Source organism: Protomyctophum bolini, assembly GCF_963924005.1.
Source record: "Protomyctophum bolini genome assembly, chromosome: 21".
Lineage (NCBI taxonomy): Eukaryota > Metazoa > Chordata > Actinopteri > Myctophiformes > Myctophidae > Protomyctophum > Protomyctophum bolini.
In genome coordinates this window covers 20,952,789-20,979,495 of record NC_137882.1, presented here as the reverse complement: position 1 = coordinate 20,979,495, position 26,707 = coordinate 20,952,789, and the positions used below count along the sequence as shown (strand labels likewise).

General features: G+C 43.0%; 1 protein-coding gene across 1 annotated transcript in view; it reads left to right on the top strand.

Annotated features, from left to right (window-relative positions):
• The window catches only part of LOC308336639 (cadherin-10-like), a gene marked incomplete at both ends in the record, with an annotated part of 32,238 nt that extends 8,398 nt beyond the window's left edge, over positions 1-23,840 (top strand). The window contains 10 exons of the mRNA XM_080794086.1: positions 3,970-4,264; positions 10,261-10,380; positions 13,081-13,248; positions 13,601-13,782; positions 15,593-15,846; positions 18,545-18,681; positions 18,926-19,047; positions 19,397-19,505; positions 19,767-20,018; positions 23,350-23,840. Of these exons, the coding sequence (XP_080650212.1) occupies positions 3,970-4,264; positions 10,261-10,380; positions 13,081-13,248; positions 13,601-13,782; positions 15,593-15,846; positions 18,545-18,681; positions 18,926-19,047; positions 19,397-19,505; positions 19,767-20,018; positions 23,350-23,840 (2,130 nt within the window). The remainder of the gene's footprint in view (positions 1-3,969; positions 4,265-10,260; positions 10,381-13,080; positions 13,249-13,600; positions 13,783-15,592; positions 15,847-18,544; positions 18,682-18,925; positions 19,048-19,396; positions 19,506-19,766; positions 20,019-23,349) is intronic.
• Between the last annotated feature and the right edge of the window lie 2,867 nt (positions 23,841-26,707).

Sequence of the window (26,707 nt, the reverse complement as noted above, 5' to 3'; positions counted from 1 at the left end):
GAAAAAGGTTCATTCAGAAGCTGTAATGTGATGTCAAATTACGTGTGACTGTTGGGAGGATGACTGCGTAAGAGGATGTCAGGAAGAAGAAGCGGTGTCTCGACATGTTAATACCAAGTCCTGCTATCAGTACAGCTCTGTCTTTATCCGTCACTCACTATACTGACTATGCTCTACTTTCTTACATTGAATCAGTTTCTCTGTGTTCCTTTTATGCACATTCCCATTCCCATAATGGAGTTCTCTGTATCTGGCTGTCTGGCTGTCGGTGTCTGTTTCATGCCCATATATGAAGATCAATGTCTACATCTGTCTGTGCCGAGTTTAGTCAAATGGCCAGGCGGTTCTTGAAATGTGTAAAAAAACAGATTCACCTATGCACATGCACGCAGAGATTTTGTGCAATTACGGAATGATTTTTGGACTTCACACTGTGCACTGTACTCCCTGGTCCTCAGCAGTACCTTAGATTCCCATAACTGGATGTTATGATGACATAATGGTGTGTGTGTGTGTGTGTGTGTGTGTGTGTGTGTGTGTTGTCTTGACCGGTTGTTGATCTCTCACTGGGTGCAGAAAAAACCTGACCGCGACTATCACAGTGCCAGCTATCGGCCGTTGAATAAACCTTGTTTTGATCAGAAACGCCATTCCGGGCGCCAATTTGGAGATACAAGTGATTGAAAAGAGCGCATTGAACGCACGTAGATGCGCGCACAATCTAAGATGGCGCGGTAGGTCTAGTGTCGCACTCGACACCTCAATGCTAACGTGAGTCGGCTTGAGCGGATCAAAACATGGATAAAACATCAATGTACGTTATTTTATCGATTTATGCGCTTTATGGGTTAATATTGATGAAAACGGTGTGGTCCTCGGCCTCCTTGGCTGACTGAGCCGAGTTCCTCATGCAGTGGAAGGATAGTCGTTTCGCAAAGCGGGCCTGCAATACGGATACGGCTCACACTGATTATATATGTCCATTTTGATTGCCTGTACATCCCGCGGTGCTCTAGCATCCCACAGATCTTTAAAAAGAAGCTACAGACCTCGAAGAATACATTTGTTAGATTGATCCTTAAACTCCACCCAAGAGCACATCTTCTCCCTGCTCATTGTATTAGCCTCAAGTGGCTCAGAGTGGAGAGAGAGTATCACATCAATCACAGGGGTGTAATCAAGGTGAATTTCTAAGGTTAAGAAAGCTGTAGGTTAGTAGTAAATATTATAAATACAATTAATGTAATGTAATGTAATCAATCAATCAATATTATACCTTGGTCGCCGTTTTGTATAGCCTACTGTACCTAATCTTTATGGGAGTTCTCTCAGCTTGAGACCAGAACAAAATGGCATGGCAATTAAGGCAAGGCAACGGATTCAGGTTACTGATATTCACCTTCCTGTTTCGGCAATTATGTGCTTCTATTTTAAGGCGTTCAGCAGATGTGCTGTGTGTGTGTGTGTGTGTGTGTGTGTGTGTGTGTGTGTGTGTGTGTGTGTGTGTGTGTGTGTGTGTGTGTGTGTGTGTGTGTGTGTGTGCGTGTGTGCGTGCGTGCGTGCGTGCGTGCGTGCGTGCGTGCGTGCTCTATAGAGCGCCGCAGTCCCTCCCCCTTTCAGAAAAACGAGTGGCCCAGGAAATGAAAACGCAATGCATTCTCCCATCGGCACTTCTAATATAATTTATTTAAAGACGGTTACGCCGTGGACAAAGCCAACTCGGATCGTGACAAATCATGATAATGAACACAATGTTTTGGGCCGATCAAATCATTAGAAAGAAGAAAAGAAAGTCAGGAGATAACACTATTTGTTTTGTTTTTCGTCTTATAAATTATTTGATCGGCCCAAAACATTGTGTTCATTGTCATGATTTGTCACGATCCGAGTTGGCTTTGTCCGCGGCGTAACCGTCTTTAAATAAATTATATTAGAACTAAGTGCCGATGGGAGAATGCATTGGGTTTTCATTTCCTGGGCCACTCGTTTTTCTGAAAGTGTGAGGGACTGCGGCGCTCTATACAGTATGTCCTTGAGCCTCTGTCTTCCTAGGCCTCACTCACACATGGAAGACTATATTGTCTTATGATTGACCTGGGGGGAGAGGGGGTTGGTTCAAGTCACATGGTTTTGAAGAGGCTGCCTTGTCTCACATTTACATTGCCTCTCATTGGCCTACTGGACTTCCCCTTCTGAGAACTTGCCTCCTCTCGAGATACAATCATACACACGCCTCAGAGCCGAAGGAGACGTCTATCTTTCTATGTATATGGCCTTATAAACTAGCTACCTTCTGGCCTCCAGTAAACTACCTCAAAATTGTACAGTACTTCAGTAAATGTACTTAGTTACTTTACACCACTGCATACTCATGCTACCTGGGAATAGATGGCTCGTCACATTTCTTGTCACAGGTGTCGCAGGTCACAATTGTCAAAATTGTCACTCTATGTCAAAATAATTAGTTTCCTTGCAACAGGCCTATTCATAGGCCTATTCATATCAATAAGGTGCTGAAGCACATTACCCTGGCCCTAACTACTTCCTACTTGTTTAAGACGTGAGCCAACAAGGTAGCACACCAAATAATGTATAGACAGGCCGCTGTGTAGTAATGTTTGAATGCTTGAATAAAGTATCTGTTACATTGTGACTTTTGCAGCCGTTTTCCGGAGATGGATGAGTCAGAGTTGACTCATTTGAGCAATCTGTGTTGTGAGTCTCTCCCTTTGTCATTCTTGAAGGGTGTGACATAGCTATAGGAAATCAATTTGACGCAATTGTATGAAAGCGTGTGAGTCATATTCAACTCCCTGTGCAGTAAACCCAGTGTTATTAGCAAGTGATGGAAATAATGTTTTTTTCTCAGAATCTCATGGTATTTAATGCCTTGAACACACCACTTCTAACGCAGTGGGAAAGGTGTCTATAACCTATTGATATTTCAAAATTGATTCATAACATTGTCTGTGGTCACAATAGGCCTACATTTCAGCATCAAGATGCAAGTTGCAACACTAACAGACTCCTGCGGGTCAAAAAACCTTGACCTAATCGAGCGGGAGCGGGCCTTGGTGTGTATGCTGTTGGCCTGTTGTGTGTCTCCCCACTGTAGTGCGTGCATGTGCACATCTTGTTACCGAGGCGGACCGGGGTTTTTTCCAAATCACCCAAATCACTGAATGCTCCTTTAAAGGTTTATTTGTTGTTTTAGTATTTCATTTCAACTTGCATACTCTGCTTGCGCGCCAAACTGGCCGATAACGTCCCATAGCTGGGGGGTACAAATATATCTGTACTAAAAAAAGAGTGCGCAAGAGTGAGTGAAAGGGGCACGGTGGCACAGTTGGTAGTGCTGTCTCCTCACAGCTAGAAGGTCCTGGGTTCGATTTCCGCTGGGGACGCTGTGGGCACTGGCGGCGTGTTCCCTCCTCCGCGTCATCAGTGCCCATACCCGAGGCGGGGTTGGCGAAAGGGCCTTTCTGTGTGGAGTTTGCATGTTCTCCCCATGTCCCCTAGGGTAGATACCCTCACAAAAACATGCAGTAATCCTGGTCTCTAAAACTACCTCCCCCTGGCCAGCCGGGGCGCCTGATGGAGGGGAAAGGAACTGGTCGGAATAATGTGTCCCTTCCACGCGCTACGTCCGGCCGGGGAAATTCCCCTATGTCAGGTGAAAAGAAGCAGCTTGGACTCCTCATGCATAGAAGTAGGCATGAGGTCAGTCCGCTGCCCCCCCAGGTTGGCAGAGGAAGTGTAGCGCCCAGGATTACATTAGATAATTGGCACTGGGTGAAAAGAAAACTGGGTTACAAAATCGTGGGATAAAAATGTAATAAAAAATAAAAAAAAGAGTTAAGTGAGAGCACCAAGTGAAGATGGTCAATGGGCCACTTAGCCTAATTATTTGCCTTTATGTTCAATCCACCTACTGTATATCTAATTATCTCTTCACTCATTTCTTTCCAGCTACACTCCAACATGGACAGAGGCCTTGGCAACGTGAAGTACATTCTCACAGGGGACGGGGCGGGCACCCTGTTCCTGATCGATGAAAAGTCAGGGGACATTCACGCCACCAAGCGGCTGGACCGGGAGGAAAAAGCCATGTACACGCTCCACGCCAAGGTTATGGACAGGAACACCAATCTTGATCTGGAACCAGACACCGAGTTCAACATCAAAATCCATGATATCAACGACAATGAGCCAAAGTTCGAGAAGGAAATCTACTTTGCCAGTGTTCCTGAGATGTCCGAAGTTGGTAAGTGTGAGTTCCTAAGGCGGTGAAAACTTTCAAAAATATTATACATTGGTACATAGCATATACAGTATGTATGGCTGAAGCCACTACAAAATATATGGCCCAATGTTTGACGTGCAGTAGTACGTCAAACGTACGTACGTCAAAAGTAGTAGTACTTTTAGGGAATAGGTTCGTACTGTAACTGTTACTGAATAAATCATTATATGCAGTAGTGCTTTAGCAATAATACCCGAGGGGCCACTGTATTGTTATTACCACAGGTGTTGTTGTCATTATGACAAGCAGAGTGCCACACATGCTCAAAGCCCTTGAATATACATAAATATATACCTTGGCTTATCATGTTAATGGATAAAGGAGGGCTTTAACAATGGCAATCATGCTATACATAACAGTATAATAAACTTACAATCAGGAGTCTGCTAAATGAGAGGAGGTGGTTAGACCTGACCTATAATAAGGTAATATCATTCTCTGGGCAATTCCTAGCAATTCAATGCCTAGCTTGCTGACAATGACAAAGCTGATCAACGAGACATAATTCCAATAGAAGGGTACGTGAGCAAGAGATGGGTCCTCCAATTTGTATCACAATGAAAGTAACATTGCACCAGCTAGGGCCATGCTGTTAAATAACAACCCATGCTCAAGCGAGTGTTGAGGTTGTAATTTGACAATAGGCTACTCAGACTGCATGAAGATCACCAATTAAAACCCAAATGAGTCATAATTATACTTGCAATACAATTGTACACAGTGTGCACTCACTGAAGCACACATCTCCAACTGGAGGCACAATAATTATAATTATACTTGACCTGTGTCAGTATCGTCAATATCTCTCTCTCTCTCTCTCTCTCTCTCTCTCTCTCTCTCTCTCTCTCTCTCTCTCTCTCTCTCTCTCTCTCTCTCTCTCTCGCTCTAGATGACTTATAGACAACTGTTAGTAGACCAGTTAATGACATCAAACTAAAATGAGGCTCTTTATATCCTTACGTCAGTTTAAAATAAAATAAAGGCTGCTGATGGAGACCTATACTATTATATTAGAACCATGGTTTCTGATGGAGACCCTGGCGAGATGTTACAGTTTGCCTTTCCTGTGTGCCTTGGAGCAGTGAACCAGTCACATAGTGGTGTGTCGGGCGTTTGTACCGGACTGCACATACAGGGGCATACCGGTGGTGCGCCTTGCAGTAGCCTATGTTAGCCTATTGCAGCCTTGCCACTGTGTGACGTGATCGCATCTCCTTTGACAGCTGAATAATTAACCTTCTCCGGCTGATTGTTTTGTCCATGCACTGTGTGTATGAAATATTTGCAGCCATTATGTCTAAAAGTCGGACAAAGGAGGCGACAACCTTTTGCCATCTGATCCGAGATGTCCAGTCCATATGTGATGTGCGGTGCTCAGAAAGCAAAAAATAATATTTACAGTGGATGTAGCTTTTCCAGACGTGCACCTGCTGCCTTGGCACTAGGCTAGGGGAAACTCCCCTCTAAATATGCATGGTTTGGTTATTATTATATATTCTTTGTTATGTAGGCCTATAGAGCTTTTCAGCCTCTGCCACTGAGGTGATAAAATATGAAGCCGCTTGCCAATGAATGTCTCAGCCATCTCAGCACCATGCTGTCAGCCAACTGTTCACCAACAGGCTGTGTCACACCTTTCACTAGAAGTGTTCAACGTGTATTTTGTTTCTACATTGGCTGCTAACCAGAACTTTATTCCAAATGACAAACCAAGAGGCTTACTAGCTATATATTGCATGAAGTGACACCATATGCTTTGGTGGGGAACAAAACTGCTCATCAACATTACTATTTTCTCCAGGTCTATATCAGGCAATACTGTTGGCAATGAATGTGTTCCATAATTCCAGATAGCACATGATGTGTCTTTGCTGTGGCACAGTATCACTGGAGACTGGATTGCAGAGGACAGTATCTTGGATATGTCTGCCATGCCCCGTAAATACAGTAGTACCCCTCAGTTCATCTAATGGCAGGTGCCAGTTCTCTGCCCCATCTCTAGACTTCTGCTGTATGTGGTACTTTCCGTGCCAAGGATCATTTCAGAGAGTTTGAATAGAATCATAATCAGCCCTGCCCAGTCAATGAATGTGGATACTGTAATTTGTGGGATATTATATTGTTGCATATAGGGCTTTGGACTATTAACCTTGCTGTAGTTGTGTGCGATATGACATGATTAGGTCATGAAAACATCTGCTAGAGAGATTGTTTACATGATGCTATCATTTGCAGTTTTGTACGAGTATACAAGGTAAGCTCGCGTTTAGCTGTAGATCTGTTACACCAGAGCAGTGGTTCCCAAACCTTTTCATGTCAAGGACCCCCAAATTGACACTAATTAGCCTGCGGACCCCCATTTGAAGATATAATGCCAGGGACCCCCATAAGATAAGATTTTTACGGCTTTAGCAATGATTCTCAACCCGTTTCATTTCACAGACCCCAAGTTTGACATACAGTAAATATTAGTCTACAGACCCCCATTTAATGACATTTATATCTCTGATACCCCCAATTTATATTGTAAAATCAATGTTAATGTGTACAAATGGAACCAAATAACGGGTCCATTTGGTTCCATCAGTACACTCTCAGAGTTACAGACCTATAAGGGTCCATTTGGTTATCATTTGGCTTGGGACCCCCTGGAACTCCCTCAAGGACCCCTGGGGGTCCCCGGACCCCCAGGGGTACCACTGTGTTACACAACCTATATACCAAAGTTCTCTCCCTCTTTGTATTTGCCAGCAATTATGGGTGACAACATGGACCCATTAGAACCTAGTTGTGTTGGTAATATTACTGACGAGCTGGATTTATCAGCAGCTCACTTCAGAAGAAAAGGTACTGTCATCCCAGCTAATGCTGGGATGACAGTACCTTTTCTTCTGAATGCAGCATTAGCAGCTACAGTACATAGACAACCCCCCCCCCCCCCCCCCTCTCTTTTCTTTCTTTCTTTCTTTTTTTACTTTTTACTTAAAAGCTGGAGAATATAATTACATCCTGGCTGGTAATAAAACCATCACAAAAAAAAGGAAAACAGAAAAACTGCAGTTTAGTATTATTATCATCGCAAATCAGACAGACACAATTAAAATGTTCTCTCTCTCTCTCACGTGCACACACACACACACACACACACACACACACACACACACACACACACACACACACACACACACGCACACAATTACCAACATTGGCAAGAGTCACCTGGGACATTTCTTGATGTCTGTGCCCAGAACAAAAATGCACCACCTTTCTGGAACAAAGGCACCAGTTTCTGCAGGACTGCCATTGTGAAATACCGTTTCTGTTTTCCACTGCTTTTTATTGAGGTCACTTGATTCATTTTAGCTCTCTTATATTATCTTTTATTATATTGTTTTCTCTCTTGGTTTAGATTAATCTTTTGGGCTTGTAGCCTATGCCTTTTATTGATAGGAGAGTAGACTGACAGGAAATGGGGAGAGAGATGGGGAGTGACACATAGCAAAGGTTCTCGGGCTCGGGATTCGAACCCGCGACACTAGGCCTAGTGACACTAGGTCCTAGGCAGCCTAGGGCGACTTCGCCACCACACCAGCGGCCCGCTGGGTCCCCCATTTTCATATAGTAACACAGGTTCTACCACTGACGTTTACTCACGGAAACTGACTGCGAAACTTAGGCAGAAATGGGTGGGGCCTGTATGTGGAGTTGTCATGATCCATGGGATCCAAGGGAGCTGTATGCTTGCTTTGGGTTGGAGGCTCTTTACCTATGCTACTGAGAGTGTGCATGCAAAGTGTCTCTCTCACACGCACGCACGCACGCACACACACACACACTGGCGAAAGGCAACACCTCAGAAAAAAGAGTGTTGTAATGTGTCTGGTCTCTGTGAGGAGACTAGCAGTAAGGCCGATGCAAGTGGAGCTGTTTTGTTAAAACTATTAAATTCCAGATTGCAAATTGTAATGTAGACGAAACTATATAGACTAGAGCACCTGTTAGAAGAGTGCCAGAGGTCTAGATATGTTTGGGGGGAAATGTAACAGATTGGTTTTAATATTAATGTCACTTATAAAGTTATAATACCGTAATGTATGGGAAAAAATGTCTGCCATGGAGCAAGATTTCCTTTGGACTGTTGTTTACAGTGGTGAACAATATTTGGAACACTAGATGCATGTGCTATGGTGATTCACCAGGAGGCCTCCTTCAAGGCTCTTGAAGCAGATACAACTGAACTGAAAAGACAGATCTCTTGTAAATAATAATAATAAAATAACTGAACCCATGGCACTTGGATGTTGTGAGGAGGGGAAAGACATATTGAAATGCCTCTGTATATTTTTGTATTGTATTCAAAATGATTTCCATGTAATATATCTTTCTGCATAGTTTGTAAACCCTGAATAATTTCAATAAAGCTTATTTAAAAAGCCAAAGGTGGGCTGGGGTCATGTCTACGCCACGCAGCAATCTATAGGCTACATTCACCACCTTGCATGTGATGGGAGAGAGAGCCAGCTTCATGGCTGCCTTGCTTGATTAACCAGGACATTGGTTAATCAAGCAAGGCAGCCATGAAGCTTGCTCCCCTTTTGTGGTGTCAGTGCAGGGACAAAGTGGGACAGATGTTCAGGCATTCATTAGTATGCATGGAGACATTCTGCCCCAAACACGACACAGCGAGGTCCCTTGCAATACCAAGGACAATGTTTTTAATTTGTGGAATTATTGAAGAGCCTTGAAAGATCAACTATAAAGTGCTTGGAAAAGCCATTGCTCAAAATGGCAGGATGTCAGAAAGGAAACAAGATAGAAATTTATGTTGTAATCCTGAGTTTATTGTTGATTTAAAACACAGTTCCTTTCTCACATCCATATTTCTGTGGGAGTCTTGAAATGCCTCGTAATTTGATTTTGAATTGCTTTCCAGTCTTCCCACAAAGCAATTTGCAATAGCAAAAGATTAGTTTTTCTTCTATATTTCATTTTAATATTATTATTTATCTTTGAATGGGGATCACGTGTTTCTTTTGGATAAAGTATTTTTAAGAAATGGAAGGCTTGTGTAAATGAAAAGCAGGTGTGTTATAATCAAACTCAAACATTCACATTTGTGTTATTCTTGGAATAAACATTCACACATTTGCGTCTCATACAATAAGAACTATTCATGTGTGACAATCTACTTGCTTTATTATTCACTGCTATACATGGGAAGCAGATGACAGCTAACTTTTAAAACACACGTCATGCTAAACTCAGTAACACATCAAACACGTGTGCGTGCGTGCGTCCGTGCGTGCGTGGGTGCGTGCGTGTGTGCGTGCGTAGAAGTTTGGCAGTGGGCACTTCAGGAGAGACAACACTCAACTACACCAGTGGTGACTGACGTTTTGACTTTCATCTTACTCCGAGTCAAACAGGATATAATGTGTGTGCGTGCGAGTGTTTTCATTATGATAACGCTAAAATAGGATCTAAAGGTAAATGGTGCATTTATATAGCGCCTTTATCCAAGGCACTTTACAATGTGCATTACAATCATTCACACATCAATGGCAGAGGAAACCATGCAAGGCACCAACCTGCTCATCGGGAGGGGTTCAGTGTCTTGCTCAAGGACACTTTGACAATAACTCTGGGGGAGTCCGGGATCGAACTACCACTCTACCTCCTGAGCCACTACGTTAGTTCCCTTGTTCCAAGCCAGGGACACAATCAATTGATTGAACACAGCATGCTATGAAAATGCATGTGGCCGATGTTAAGTGGTCCACTGGCATGCAGTAGCTTAGGCTATCATATTGATATATTTTGGTCTCCCTCAAAATTATTTTAAACTTAGTCAAACTGGCATTACAATAATGTCAATGCATTACTGGTTCAGTTTGCATTTCATTATATTTTCGACACATTTGCATGTTAGTTGATATTGTATTTTTTTTTGTTGACAGGTACGTCTGTTGCCATGGTAACGGCCAATGATGCTGACGATCAAACATATGGGAACAGTGCCAAGCTTGTTTACAGTATCCTGCAGGGACAGCCATACTTTTCTGTGGATTCTGAAACTGGTAAGCTATCGCACACCAAACATACACCATCCATGAAAATGGAACCGTTTGAGACCACTGGTCGAGAGCAACGGCAGTGTCAACATAATGGACTTATATTTAGAATACAATTTAAGTGTGTCCGGGTGGTACAGCATCGAGACTGGGGTTTGATTCCTCCACAATGTCTCCAGCTGTGCATGTGCTACGCCCTCCCAGTGGCTGGTCACTCCATCGAATGAGGCATGTGATTGTTTTGTCTACTTCCTCCCCAGGCCAACTGTGGGAGTTCAGCACAGCTGCAGTGACATGGACCATTTAGTTTACAGTATAGTATAGTGAAGGAGAACAGCTCACGGGTGGCCTTGTGGTTAAAGTGTCCACCCTGAGAGTGGGAGGTTGGGGTTCATTTCCCAGGCTGGGTCATACCAAAGAGGCAAAGACTACAAAAGAGTATAAAAACACTAAGCTTTCTGTGTGGAGTTTGTTCTCCCCGTGTCCCCTAGGGTAGGTACCCTCACAAAAACATGCAGTAATCCTGGTCTCTAAAACGACCTCCCCCTGGCCAGCCGGGGTGCCTGATGGAGGGGAAAGGAACTGGTCGGAATAACGTGTTCCTTCCACGAAAAATGGACTTAGTCAGTTTTCTCATTCAAGGTTGATTTATTTTTTGTTAATGACCAATGGTAGTCATCATTATTGTCTGATGTCCATTGGCATGACAATAACTGACTGAATCATTCACATGACACACATGCAATGCAACCTTGACGTTAACTAGACATTAACTGTGCACTCGTCTGTTCAATTAACACTCCGAACACGATACGCATATAAATTCTTAATTAGCCATGCTTCCGATGCGAGACACTTATCTATACGTTTCGAGCACAAATTGATTACTTTCAATCGCCTTTCTACACACCCGGACAATAGATCAATCAGCCCCGATTCATCCCACAACACTCCGGTCACGTGATAATTTTCTTTTTTTTAAATCCCCTCCCGTCCTGAAAACAGGGCGGGAGGCGCGCATTGTGTAGAATAGTCTCTGTAAACGTAATGGCGGCGCCCATGCGAGCGTACATACAACTCCAGTCAACGCGAATTTCTGATGAACACTCTTGTCTTGTCTTTATTTTTCTGAATAAAATATCCTTCTGTATTCATGTATCCCCCATTTGCACCCTTTTCACCCAAAGCTGTGTGTGAAATATACTACAAACTCAATAAATATTTATTGTTGTTGTTGTTGTGGATACATCAATGGGGGACTAGCCTGTTAAAAGTTAAATGTCAAGCATATTTAACACCTAATTCTTACATCTGTCATTTTCTGTGGAAGGTAATTATCCACTTAAAGATGTTCTCCACACAAAATCATGTTTTTGTTTTGTTTGTTTGTTTGTTTTTTAATGGTTTATAATGTTAATTAATTATGTTGTATTACTTGTGATAAAAAAAACCCTGGTCTTGTATAGCACTGTATAATTTCTGAAGCACTAATGGCTTTCAGATCAGCACTCTCAAAGCTGTTTTGAAGGTGTGATGCATGAAATGTCATCTCACATCAACCAAATCCTTCAAAGACATGCATAAATAGTGACATGCATACATGTATAATATCTCTGCTCAGCCTCAGATTCACTGCTATACAGCTATCCCTATTCTAGGGACACCCAAGTCCCTAGAATAGGGGCGCTAGGGTTCAATGGGTTAATAAAAAAAGATCCCATTTAATCTCTGCATATGTCTCCCTCAAGTAGGAGGAGCGAATACTTGCAACTAACCATGTTTAACACCACCCCTCCACCACGCCTTTCCTTTCCTTGGAATATATGGGGGCTCCGCCCAATAAAATGTGGATAACAGCATGTTGATAGATACCCATGTAACTTGAGAAAGCCCGGAGGGGCGAAACGTTGTTGTATTAGGTTGAAATAAAAAGGACGGGAGCAGAATTATATTGTGTGAGGACATTCCACTTTTTTCTTCAATTAACAGGCCCATTTGGTCCACCCTCAGCCCGCCCCTCCTCTTCCGATGGGGCACTTATGTTTTCATCTACAGTATCTAATCTAATATATAAATGCACCAAGTCTCTGTACGTGTGTACGTCTGTAATCCACGTAACTCGAGAACCGTTCGCCCTGCCGATTTCAAATTCCACAGACGCGTTGATGATGATGCTCAACCTCGCCCTTTATTAGCCAATTGATCACACCTGATCACTCCCCAACGGGCACTGTTCTACTTCCACTAGTCCCCAATGTACAAACATTCTGAATGGCCCCGCTGACAGTTTCAGTAGCGCAGCTCATGATCTGTTCTTGAGAGTTAAATCAAGACTATTTAGACTTACAGTATGTGAGAACATGTCGGACACACACATTCTCCTGTTGTGTGTAAGGACAACACCGGACCAGAATGTCCTGACCTGATTCCCTGGACATTGTCCAGAGTTCATAATGCGAGAGCATGTCTCTTCGTGTGTTAGAAACAAAAGCTCTATTCAGATGGCTTGGAAAAGCCCTTGGGTCGGAAACCCCTCTTGAAAAGGAGGATATAAATATAACATATTTTCCACTGTTTTCAAAATGCCTTCTGAATGCCTTTCTAGCCTCATGAAAAGTACATTCATATTGTACTCTTTGTGTATGAAATATGCAGTATGACTTCCTATAAATTACTTGAATTACTAAGGTTAAACGTTCTCTGCAGGCACCATCAAGACGGCCCTGCCCGGCATGGACAGGGAGGTGAAGGAGAACTACCAGGTTGTGATCCAGGCTAAAGACATGGCTGGACAGATGGGGGGGCTCTCAGGGACCACCACGGTCAGCATCACTCTGTCAGACGTCAACGACAGCCCGCCACGCTTCGCTAACCGTAAGATGCTATTGTCTGTCCCCTTCTCCGCATACTCTCTCAGTCTCTCTGTCTCGTATTGATTTTGCACTGTGTACAAAATATAGATATTTTTGCTATTGAATTAATTTTTCCTTCTTGCAATCACACGCATGCACGCATGTACACACACACGAGCGCACACACGCATCACACACTCCCTCTTTCACACACACTCAAGCATGCACGCATGCACATACTAGAGATATTGGTCATGTAACAAAATCATATAACCCGGTGAATGTGGAATTAATGTCTATTATCGGACATCTACGGAACACACAAAATAAACAGTAAATAGGCTATTTATATTAACATAATATGCTCTCTACAGATTCCTTTCGTATGACGGTGGTGGAGTCGAAGGAAATCGGCGACACCATTGGCCGGATCAAAGCAGACGACCCAGATGTTGGCCGCAACGCAGAGATGGACTACAGCATTGTTGGCGGCCACGACATGTTCAACATCATCACAGACCAGGCCACGCAAGAGGGGGTCATCACAGTTAAACAGGTAAATGTCACTTCTTACACATCTAACATAGTTGTCCTTCGTAGAGCAGAGCTACTGTAGAAGGTGTCAGTAGTTTGGTCCAGAACTAAAAGTGGGTCAGGTGGTTTGGTGTTTTATCAGTGAAAAAAAAAAAAAGGTTTGGAATGTGTACTATGTATTTAATAGTATTTACTGTAATTGTATATATTTCGGGGAACAGTGGCACAGTCGGTAGTGCTGTCGCCTCACAGCTAGAAGGTCCTGCGTTCGATTCCCGCTGGGGACGCTGTGGGCACTGGGGCGTGTTCTCTCCTCTGCGTCATCAGTGCCCCGAGGGTTGGCAAAAGGGCCTTTCTGCGTGGAGTTTGCATGTTCTCCCCGTGTCCCCTAGGGTAGGTACCCTCACAAAAAACAGTAATCCTGGTTTCTAAACTACCTATCCCTGGCCAGCCGAGGCGCCTGATGGAGGGGAAAGGAACTGTTCGGGATAACGTGTTCCTTCCACGTGCTGCGTCCAGCCGGAGAAATTACCGGAGTATTTAACTAATACAATCAAACATGATTTTTAGTGGACAAAATATGGAAGGATAAGGATTGTCTCTGGAAAGCAATGCAACAAATGGGAAGAGATACTATAATTATCCCAAAAACTATTTGAAGCCAAGTCTTTTGGTTATTCTAAAGGTAGCTCTCCACCGCACCGACGTCGGCCGTGGAAGGAGTTGGATAGAGTATGCTGCCAACAACTTATCATTGGCATCGGTTTGTTGCACTCTGTTGGAGTTGGAAAGAGTCTATTGGAGTTGGAAACGGTCTCTTTGGTGGAGAGAGAGACACCTTAAAGGAAAACTTCACACTTTTTGCAAAAATATGTTAATGACATTTAGAAGATTTAGAACACTTTCCTGGGGGTCTTTATGTGTGTAATATGTGGTTTTAGATATTTTAGATTTTAGTAGTGAGCCCAGTGTCTCTACATGTTGTCTCAGTAAAGGCCTATTCATAGTCTGGATTTCCGGTTTGCATTTGAAAGAAGATCTCCACCAAGAGAGAGACAGAGAGCAGAGCAGATGACTTGAAATGTGTGTGATTTGAACAATGCTGCTGATTCCTCACTCGGAGCAAAAAAGATGATTTGAAATATTTGGATATATCAAGTAGCTATTCAACCCAAGTTTCTACCAAAGTTCAACATCATTAAAATCCACAGGTAATCATAGTCTTGTTTTGTATGCAGGGCCAACGGTATAACCAGTTTCTCTCGACTGCTAGCACGATTTCCCTAAAAGGTGCTTATATCATTTTACTTTCAAGAGCTGCTTCTTTTGCCGTCGGAAAGGCTGGAGCTCACTCTGCCTTAGTTCCTTTTGTCTGCATTTCAATCAACCCTTCATCTCATTTGCCAGGTTGCTCTTTTCTTTCCTTCCCTTTTACAGTTACAGCCAATTATGCTAAGTGTTTGACTTCAGTGTTAAAATAGATGATGTAAGGGTAAAGCTGAGATTAAGAACAGTTCCTTGATAGTATTCATTAAAGTGAGAACGGTTTATGAAAGCAGTCGTGCTGAGACCTGTTATTAAAACCTAAAGATACACTTTGCCTTGAAATGAATAACATAAAATAAATAAAACATAAAAAATACTTTTTTTGAAGCGCTCTTTTAGGTCTCGAATAAGAGAAGGTAAATAATTATCATTATTTCTGCCTATTGCTTGGATTCTGCAACGATTTTCTAACGAATTACTAGTATAAATATTATTATTGGGGTGAGAGAAGAGAGAGGCGAGATGAAGTGCGCCCCCTAACAAGACTTCCTCTTTTCATCTTTCAGCCGCTGGATTATGAGACCAAGAGGGACTATGAGTTCAAGGTGGAAGTGAGAAACACGTATCTGGACTCGCGGTTCCTCCAGGGGGTGCAGTTCAAGGACCATGCCACGGTGCGTGTGACGGTGGAGGACGTGGATGAGCCGCCCATCTTCACCAGGAACCCCTACATCATCGACGTGCACGAGGACACGGCGGCCGGCAGCTTCGTGGGCGTCGTGTCGGCACGGGACCCTGACGCCGCCAACGAACCGGTCAAGTGAGTCCTACACAAACCCTGCCCTCTGTGGTATGGGCAATACAATGCAGACAGGACCACTGCAGAATCCATCGGAAAGGTGTTTTTTCTTTTGAACCAAAATGCGGAAACATTAACTTACCTTATTGCAAACTATATGGACCTTATTCTAAACTATATTTTTTCCCAGTTCCCCACCATGGTCAGATGTACTATGGAAGGTGTGTATGAATACAAATGATGCTGGGTGACTTTCTACTGCTTTTTCTTTTAAGCAGAAGGAGAATAAAAGCTGCACTCTCAGTACGTCTTTAGGACTCTTGTTTAATAATGATGTATAGGATCCGCAGCAGCAGTCAAACCAAACAGACGCGTTTCGGTGTGCAGGCCTTCATCAGTGTAGGAATTTACATACAAGCGGAAATGACATGTTTATATAGAATTCTTGCAAAGAGAAGCATTTTGGATTCACTTCTTAAATACAAGGTTTAAATGAAGAGTTGGTGTTAAACTGCTTTCTACTAATTGTTTTGAGTCTGTGTTATTTTTGTGTATTATATGAGATACTGATGACACCTTGATATTATTGACATGATATTTGCTATGCTTTTTATTATTATGTCATTCAATAATGAGACACTGCTGTATAGTTTTTTAATTCATCAAAAATTCTATATAAACATGTATTTTCCCTCTTGTATATACAGTACATTCCTATACACTGACGAAGGTCTGCGGGCCAAAACGCATCTGTCACATCCCCTTTGGCCTGACCTGCAGGGCCTGTGTTGTCTGTGTCCCTTTGTACCGGTACTTCCCTATCTATGTGTTTCCCCTCACAGATCTATGTGTAGGTGTCGGCCAAAGGTTCCCATCTTCCCCAATCATAGGTGCATTGGGAGCACCTGATCACTGCTCCCTGGAGCCCTATAAAGGAGTTGGTGGCAGCCATTCTGATGATCCCCTCCAGATGACAGCACCCTTTTGTTTGTTTGACTTTATGCCTTGATTTACACACCATACAACACCCCACACTACATTGATGATCACACATCCACACTGACACTACTGATATTACTGACATCCCACACTCTTTTGTTTGTTAGAATAAGTTATGTTATTATACCTTTTGTTAATAAATGATATTGTTAAAAGTGCACACTGCCTGCATCCTCCTCCATTTGGCATGGCCCCACGGGCCGGGTTGTGACACATCTGTTTGGTTTGACTGCTGCTGCGGATCCTACAGTATATCATTGTTAATCAAGACTCCTAAAGACCTTTACTGAGGCTGAGGTACAGATTTTATTCTCCTACGTATTTTCTGAATCCGCACCCAGCATACTCCTGAACTCTTACAGACTGTCCTTGAGTCGAGCGAGCATTTCCCTTGAAGTGGGTTTTCTTTTAAGCAAACGTGGCATGAGAAAGTGTGCAGGGGTTCTAGACCCCAGAGAGGGCATGTAGATTAGAGACAACTGGGTGCTTTTGAGATTTGGCGAATGTGAGTGAAGAGGAAAGATTATGCAAGAAAGCGTTAATGTTTTATACTTTTATTTGCTTTGTTGAACCCAATATATCTTGAGGGTTTCCAATTAGCATATCCTGTCCAAGATACAACCAAGTTGCCTGGACCTATTACCCGATGCCTCCGCGCAAGCCATTTTGAATTAATTGGACAGATTAATTCAAATTCAAACTGATAATTATGTCAGCTCCACTAATTATACATGTGATCAATCCCAAATAAATTAGTCACTGTATATGAGACTGTGTAGTGCATTTAATGGGCTGCTTTGGTGCTTTGGCTTATAGGTGCTTCTGTTCTCCATACCAATGTACCATTGATTTCTGTCTGGCAGCAAGAATATATCTTTTCATCTGTTTTTACCAGAGTCATTTGTCCGAGGATAACAGCCATGCGTGTGGAGAGAGCATTGGACTAGCCTCTCGTCCTCCACTGGCTGTGGCACTCATTCTGTGTGTGCCGATGCACTTTCTGGCCTCTCTAAATGGCCACTTATTTTTGTATTCTTCTTTTGATGTGTGCAGCTCTGAGCTTACCATGTTGAGCACAGCAAGTAGAACAGGGTTTTAGGCATGTCTCTTTTTGTTTTTCAACTCTGCTAAGGACTCACTCCAGAACAGAGTTTAAGTATTCATCCATTGAGCTACATTCTCATGCTTTTTTTTCTCTGAACCATCATCTGACAATTCCGAGATTTGATTACCACGGCACAGGAATCAATAGCAAAAACAAGCAACAATCACTTTATTGATTCAAAGTCTCCTCTCCTCTCTCCTCTTTGTTTTGGTGAGAGATTAGGGAGAAGTGTGAAAATGTGCTCACTTAAACATATAATTTGTCTGCATAGAAAAGGGGAAGAGAAAGTGAATTATTCATGGAATTCCTTCTGGACATTTCCCTGTGGAAAGATGGCAGCGGTGTGAAGTGAATACAGACAACTGTTTGTTCCCCCCAGAATTATGTAAGACCTCTCCTGTGTCATGGCACAAAGTCAAAGTGAAAGATTCTAATTTGCTCGATCAATGGTTCTTGCTCTGTGTCGACATTCCTCACATATGGCGCCTGCCTATGTCAATGCAGAGATATGCCGCCGCCGGTGTGTAGCTTGGTGCTACACAGCGCATTGTTTTGCATGGTCTACAATGTATAGTAACCATTTCCAAACATTTCATTATTTCATTCTTTGTTTAGATACTCCATTGACCGCCACACGGATCTGGAGAGGCTGTTTAACATCGACTCCACCAACGGCACCATCACCACGCTGAAAGCACTGGACAGAGAGATGTCCAAGTGGCACAACATCTCTGTGGTCGCAACGGAAATAAGTAATTGTTCTTTTATTTTCTGCCTCATTATACTGTAGGCCTACGTGTTTACTGCAAGCTAGGAGAGATAAATACGCATCGCACATTCTCAATAAATATTTGTGGGAGTAAATCCCCTAAAAAAAAGAAAATGCATGCATGCTTGCATGCATGCACATGTGTCTATGTGTGGCTGTGTGCGTTGCTGTGCATTGTGCAATAGTTTCTGCAATATTCCACAACAAGCTGTTTTTGTTTGTTTCAGATAACCCACGGCAGACAACTCGAGTGCCAGTATTCATCAAAGTGTTGGATGTCAATGATAATGCACCAGAATTTGCGATGTCCTATGACACGTTTGTCTGTGAGAACGTCAAAGCAGGACAGGTGATTTAATGTCAATAACATCTTATACTGTGCACAAGGATGCTTACGCACACCAAACTCCTTGCAGTTGTGCCGGTCCACAGGGGAGCAAACATGAGCAAAATGATTGAAGGAACAAGAAGCTGGCCGCACACACTGATAGCCAAAGTGCCAATATTTTATTTAGAACTCAGAGTAGGACATGAAGCCATAGCAAAACATCTTATAGTCAATACATGTATAAATGTTGGTGGGATTTCTTGGGGGGGGGGGGATATAATTGTACGTATGTGAAACTGAAAGCTATGTGGGAAACAAAGACAGGCATGAATGACCATTTTGAACAGTTCCTATGTTATACTTCTCACAGTTGATTCAGACGATAAGTGCAGTTGACACGGATGAGCCCCTCGTTGGACACAAGTTTGTCTTCAGTATCAGCTCCAACAACCCAAACTTCACCATTGAAGACAGAGAAGGTACAATGTGCTTTTAAACATATACTGTACAGTATACTGTATCATCTAAAATCTGGTAAAACTCAAATCAGGTTAACGTACAATTTTATTCCCAAGGTTCCCAATGTCTTTCCGAGACCAAAATCACTGGCGAAATGCATGAACCTACTGTGTACAAAATATAATGTCATTACAGTATAGGACAAGATAGGATGTAGTCAGATTCACAATGTTTACAGAGTCACATATCATTGCATTCCTCCCGTGCGTCTCCACTGATAGATAACACTGCCAACATCCTGACGAGAAGGGGTGGGTTCAGCCGGAGAGAGATGAGCGTGTACTTCCTGCCCGTGGTCATCTCGGACAACGACTACCCCATCCAGAGCAGCACCAGCACGCTCGTCGTGCGCGTGTGCTCCTGCGACAGGCGCGGCAACATGCAGTCCTGCAACCCTGAAGTCCTGCCCTTTTCAGACGGACTGATCACTGGAGCCCTGGTGGCCATCCTGCTCTGTGTCATCATACTGCTTAGTGAGTGTGCAAATCACTGTGTGTGTGTGTGTGTGTGTGTGTGTGTGTGTGTGTGTGTGCAAATGTTGTGTTTAAAGGTTGAAAAAGGGTTCTTATCTTAGTGCCATATTTGTTTTAAGCACACATGGTATTTATGAGATTTTGTCACTAATAAACAAATAACAATGTGTTGGCCCATTTGAAATATTAAGGATTCTCATTATCCCTGTATGTGGAGCACTGCTTCATGGCTGTTGTGAAGCTCAAGATGCTAGCAACTGAGCAAGCTGCGAACCCATTGGCAAAATTATAAAATCAAAATCCTTTGAATTTGCCTCTGGGTGCACCACCCAATTCCCTGTGTAGAGACTGGATGTTCTCACTCTCCTTCAGCCCTCCTCTTAGGAGATGCGTCTTTGTTCATTCCTACTAATAACAAACTCCACAAGTAACGGGAGTTACCGACAGATTCAGCTGCAGTTCTGAATCTGTCTTGAGAGATTAATAGCAAGTGAAGGTTGCTCGTCTTTCTACACACTAAAGCAACAACAACCACACTTTCAAACACTCTACACAACACAGAGATTCATTAAAGCAAAGTTGAAAGTGGGCTTTCGATGAAAAGGTTCACTGAAGTGCAGTTCAGTGCCGGTTTCCAACGCAGAGCACAGTCACGTAGAGGATGATAGGCTGGTAGTGTATCAAGTGGTTTCCCAGTAAAGCACCTCATTAGTCCTACATTGGCTAAAAGTGCATACCGGTAGATAGATACCGAAACCTTGGGTGGTTTGATTCATAGTTAATTGAGTCAGAAGTGCAGAGCCAGCTTTGGAAGAATCCTTTCTGCATCTAAGATAAAAGCATGTGTAATGTCTCAGTGAGAGACTACTTTACATACCCGGATTCCATATAGCCGTCTTTCCTCTGGAAACAGTGCAGTGGCTGAAAGCTGCTTTCATTAGCAAATAAATCCTCTTGACAAAAAGGTCTTTGTGTATTTCGCTGGTAAAGTAGGTCACATGCTATTTCCTGACATCCTAAAGTGCCACTTCAGCCACCCTTTGTTATTTAATGCAGTAGGCATACAGTGCAAAACAGGGTGAGTGCATATATCGTTTTTCCCAGCAGAATGTGCTTATGTTCAAGGGCATATCAATAAGTAATGGATTTCAAAATGTCATTGAACTTTATACCGCCTGGTCAAGCATAGTCTTAGTCTCTTGGGCTTTGGTATAGTGATAAGAGGCAATATGTGACAGAATCCAGCAGGAATCCAAAAGGCCCTCAACTCTACTTTTCCATTTTTCAGATTTTTACAGATTATTAAAGTACAGAATGTAAGCTTTCATATGATGTATCATTCAATGGAATTGGACAATAATTGAAGGAGATATCACCATTTTAAAATGATTGGGGCCTTTCACCCAAAGCTGAGAAAAGTCCCTTTCAATATTCACAAAATTTTTAACACCTTAGAGCTGGACAGAAGTGGGTGTGACAATGGTCCTTGAGGGAGTTCCAGGGGGTCCCCAGCTAAATCATAGTTCAGAGTTAAATTAACATTGATTTTACAATATAAATTGGGGTGCCAGAGATCGAAATACCATTACATGGGGATCTGTAGACTAATATGCATGACAAACTGGGGGTCCTTGAAATTAAACATGTTAAGAATCACTGCTATAGCCGTAAAAATCTTCTCTTATGGGGGTCTCTGACATATCTCTTCAAATGGGGGTCCGCGGGCTAATTAGTGTCAATTTTTTGGGGTCCTTGACATGCAAAAGTTTGGGAACCACTGCCCTATACTGTTTGCATCAACATTAGCAGCCTCTCCCCTGTGCATGTTACACACGTTCAAATGCATATTCTCTTTAAATTCTAATTCCCTGTTCTATGACTGCAATCGCACGCAATGTGCCTCAGCTAACTGCAACATGTGCAAGCAAATTGACACCGACAGACTAACCCTGCACTCAGCATCTATACCTGTTTTATAGCTTCCCGGCAGTCACCTGCCTGGCGGCTGTGGAGAGATCTTTTGCTCTCCTCTGAAGCGAAATACCATGACATCTGCTCATTATCCTATACGCCTTTTCCCGCATGAACCCCCCTCTGACTCGCCTGTCTCATCTGTCTTCCATGCACATGCAGCCATCAAGCTGAATTGTCTCTTATTGGAAGAGTGGTGGAAAGTAACTAAGTACATTTACTTAAATACAATGTTGAGGTATTTGTAGTTTACTTGAGTATTTCCAATTGGCAATACTTTTACCAATTCCTCTACATATCAGATCCAAATATTGTACACCTCGGCATGGTTTGCGGACCACCTGCCTAATAATATAAATTCTGTGCCCCATCCCTGTACATAATTTGGTGTTCATATATTTGAACGGGTAAAGGACTAGTTACAAAACATACATTACCCACTTCAGATGCTAATTTCAAAAGATGATTATAGTACATTTTAAATGGGACATTCTGCACAATGCATACTTTTACTTTTGGTACTTTAAGTACATTTTTAAATTCCTCAAGTAAACGTTAAATTCCAGACTCTTACTTGTACCAGCATTTCTACATTGCAGCAGTATTGATACTTTTACTTTAAGTAAAAAAAAAAAAGCAAGTACTTTTTTCACCACAGCTTATTGCCCTCTATTTTGCCTCACCTTCCGCGTCGTAGAAAAATTGCCGCCCTTGGTCCGTTGGAAGTTTCAGGAAGTGTAGTTCCTCAGAAAAAAAGAAAAAAAACTGTGAGGTACTGTAATTAACACTTAGTTGGAGGCATGCAAGACGCCCTGAACCTGCTGGGAGGGGAAAAAGCATAAAGGGAAGTACGGAGGCAGGAGGCGGGTTGGGGGTCTTGGGTCTGGAAATATTTTGCTCATTCAAACTGTGCAGCTGTATGCGTGTAGAGAGCGCCGGCTTCGCAGCCTCAGATTAAATGCCTTTCATCAACAGAATTACGCACATGAGATATGAAGACGTGTGCCAAGAGAGTACGGTGTGCACGTGTGTGTGTGTGTGTGTGTGTGGGGGGGGGGGGGGGGGGGGGTTCCCATGAGCACCGTGGCTTTTGTACTGTGAATGTGGAACTGAAGGGGAAAGAGATATGTTTTTCTCCCCCTGCCGAATCCTTAATAATAGGAGATAAACACCAGTGGCAGTGCAAGGGATTTATTGCCGATAGCAAAATGTGTCTCCACATGCTCGCCCCCCCATGATGCTCTTAAATGCATGACACACGTATTAAGCAGGTACACGTCTTGCACTGAACTATCTCTCTCTGCTGTGTACTTCTTTTTCCTTTTCTTTCGTTTCTACTTTCTTCTCCTCTCCCTCGCAGTGATCGTGGTGCTGTTCGCGTCCCTGCGGCGACAGAGGAAGAAGGAGCCTCTGATCCTCTCCAAGGAGGACGTGCGGGACAACGTGGTCAGCTACAACGACGAGGGTGGCGGCGAGGAGGACACGCAGGCCTTCGACATCGGCACGCTGCGCAACCCGGAGGTGATCGACGGCAACAAGATGCGGCGGGACATCATCCCCGAGATGCTGTTCCCCTTCCGCCGGGCGTCGCCCATCAAGGACAACGCCGACGTGCGGGACTTCATCAACGGTCGGCTGCGGGAGAACGACATCGACCCCACGGCGCCGCCGTACGACTCGCTGGCCACGTACGCCTACGAGGGCAGCGGCTCGCCGGCGGAGTCCCTGAGCTCGCTGGAGTCGGCCTCTACCGAGAGCGACCACGAGTACGATTATCTCAGCGGCTGGGGGCCGCCGTTCAAGAAGCTGGCCGAAATGTACATAGGCAAGAGCCCCACCCGGGACACCTAGCGGCACAGAGACGAGACAGATTTGAATATATTCCCACTCTTGTCTTTTTGTTTAATTCTTATTATCTATCCTTCGAGCTCTGTCCACTTCTCTTACACTTACACTCACTATCTGGCTGTCTATAGGGCTGTCACTTTTAAATTAGAACTTAGTTTGAACTTTGTGAAATATTACATTTTCAAACTGTAAAGATATCAAACTGTAATGATTTGTGCAATATCTAAATTGAAGCACAGCGTTCATTTGAGGTAAAGCATTTACCCATGGCGCCGTCCATTGGCTATGCTCGCGGGCAAACTTTGATTAAAGCTACTTATTTCCCCCAGTGAAGGCCAGTACTGAGTTAACTAAGAACGTGGAAGTATTCAAGGCTGTTCACAGCCTTGGGGCATGAAGTACTTCACATTCTCACCACTAACGTTAAAAGTTAGGAGGAAAAAAAGCCACCCCATTCTAATTAATGGAACATCGCAAACCCAAAGCACCCAAGAAGCACAGTGTGGAGGCATTTAGGTGATGATGGCAAAATGATCGATCGAGATAAGGCTTGAGTTTGGGATATAGAGGCATAAACATTAATTAATTCATTTGGGGGGTGTAATGATTCACCTATTGTATTGATTCAATTGGATTTTCAACAACCCAACTACATTGATGTAAATAGAAAATTTTCCTTCTAGTGTTACTGGTATCAATTTATAATCTATGAAAGGATAATGGTCAAGTGACCATGCAGACTCAATGTTGAAAACACCATTACATACAATGAAAATACATTGAAAACAAAACTTCAAACTCTGGGCTCGCCATCAGAAGCGGACTTGAGCCCTGTGAGGAGTGCCTGAGCAAGACACAAGCTGAGGCAACTCATTGCCATTCGAGTTGCATTGAATTGCCTATCTACGATTCTACGTATCAGTGCAAGTCGAATGCCAATGAGGATAGAAATAATGATCTCTCCTCATCCAATTTTTTTTTTATCCTAAAATAAATTAATTAATTAGTTCAAACAAATTCCATTAGGCCTATAGTTTAGTTTTTTAAATTGCTGTTTCTGGAAAAAGTGACAGCCCTATCTATCTATCTATCTATCTATCTATCTATCTATCTATCTATCTATCTATCCGCACACACACACACACACACACACACACACACACACACACACACACACACACACATACACCTGCCATACATTCACAAATGAAAACAAAACGTTAAGAAACAAGAAAGACGTGAACTGAACTGAGTTTTCCCCCTCACTACTGGAGATATTGTTATCACAGTTTTTTTTGGTTTGTTTTGTCATAATCAGTAAAGATGCCTTTGCCATTTTAGGAACTTTTGTGAACAGTGGTGTGGACAATGTGTTTTGTAACAGCCTCAGAGATAGTAGTACTGTATACTATCAGTGTTTAATGGTGACAGGGGTAGGTGGGGTGGGGGGTGCAGGGGGGGGGGGGGACATCTTTTCCGGCCAGCTGCGTTAGATACTGTAAAACTGTTTTTAATGATGAACATCCGTATATATACTATTTGCTATCGATGTCCATGTGAATGGTTGGTGCAGTTTGTCAAACTGTGGGCTCATTTATCATCTAGGTGTTACTATGTAATGGGGGGAAAATGTGTTGTAGGATAAGAAATGTCATACACTGGATTCATGCTGTTTGAATGCTGGGTCATACTGTTTTATATTTATATTTTTCTACTTATTTTATTAATAAAGCAATGGAGAAAAAAAGCTATATTTTGTAGTCTGCTGCTAGTGAATGCATGTGTGTGCTAGACAGTGAATGTGCATTTGCGTACATGTGCACATGTGCGTGCGTGCGCCCATCTGTGTGTGTGTGTGTGTGTGTGTGTGTGTGTGTGTGTGTGTGTGTGTGCGCACGCACGTGCACACGTGCGTGTCTACCAGAGTAGTGCGTCTATGTGCGTGTGTTTACCAAACATTTGTGGGTCACGGACCAATTTCTATGGGTCACGACTCACGACTCGATTATAAATCACATTTTCTTTTCCAACATGCAAATTACAATTCAATTTGCCAGCTATAGGAATAGAGTACTGTCACCTACACCTACTGTCCAGCTATTGAATTACAGTGGGTGAATAAATATGGCTTAACCACACCCCTTAAAGATGGAGTGCCACCATTTTTTCCACCCTAAAACATGATCATCAGGTATTATTACAATATAAGGGGGAAGAACTTTTTCCAAAAAGTGTACAGTATTTGTTAAAATCATGCTTTTAGGTGGACACGCCCACCAGTTCATTAAGTATGCCTGGTTTGCCTGGTGGGTGGTGATGGGTGGTGATCCACCTGAACTGAAGCCGCACCCACAGCTGTAGTTGTATGATAAAAGGGGAGGGGTTAGGGGAGGGGCTGATAGTGTGGTGTCACTATATTACTGTTTACTTCATTGGCCCGTTTGACTGACAGCCTCCAGGAAGAAACCCTAAATACAAAGTGAATACACCATTGCACATAAAAACAACTCCAAGGTGTCTAATGAAGTACTGTCACCTCATAGACACATGAAAAACTGGAAAAATACAAAAATTGTGGCACTCCATCTTTAACTTTATTACTGCCACTAGGTGGCAGTAATAAAGTACTGCATAAGCACACGTAGTGTATGCCACATGTCTGCTCTCACTCTACACTCCTTGTTTCATTTCCGGGTTATTCAGGGTCATTGTTAGAGGTAGCTCATACCCCTTAGCTATCATTACAAACAGTTACATGTGCTCAGCGATGCGATACAAACTCACAAATGATTTCCGATCGCTGGGATGCGCGACGGCTCACCATGGACAGCGCTTGAAGCTTTAGAGATACAGCGCTTTGAAAATCCTGT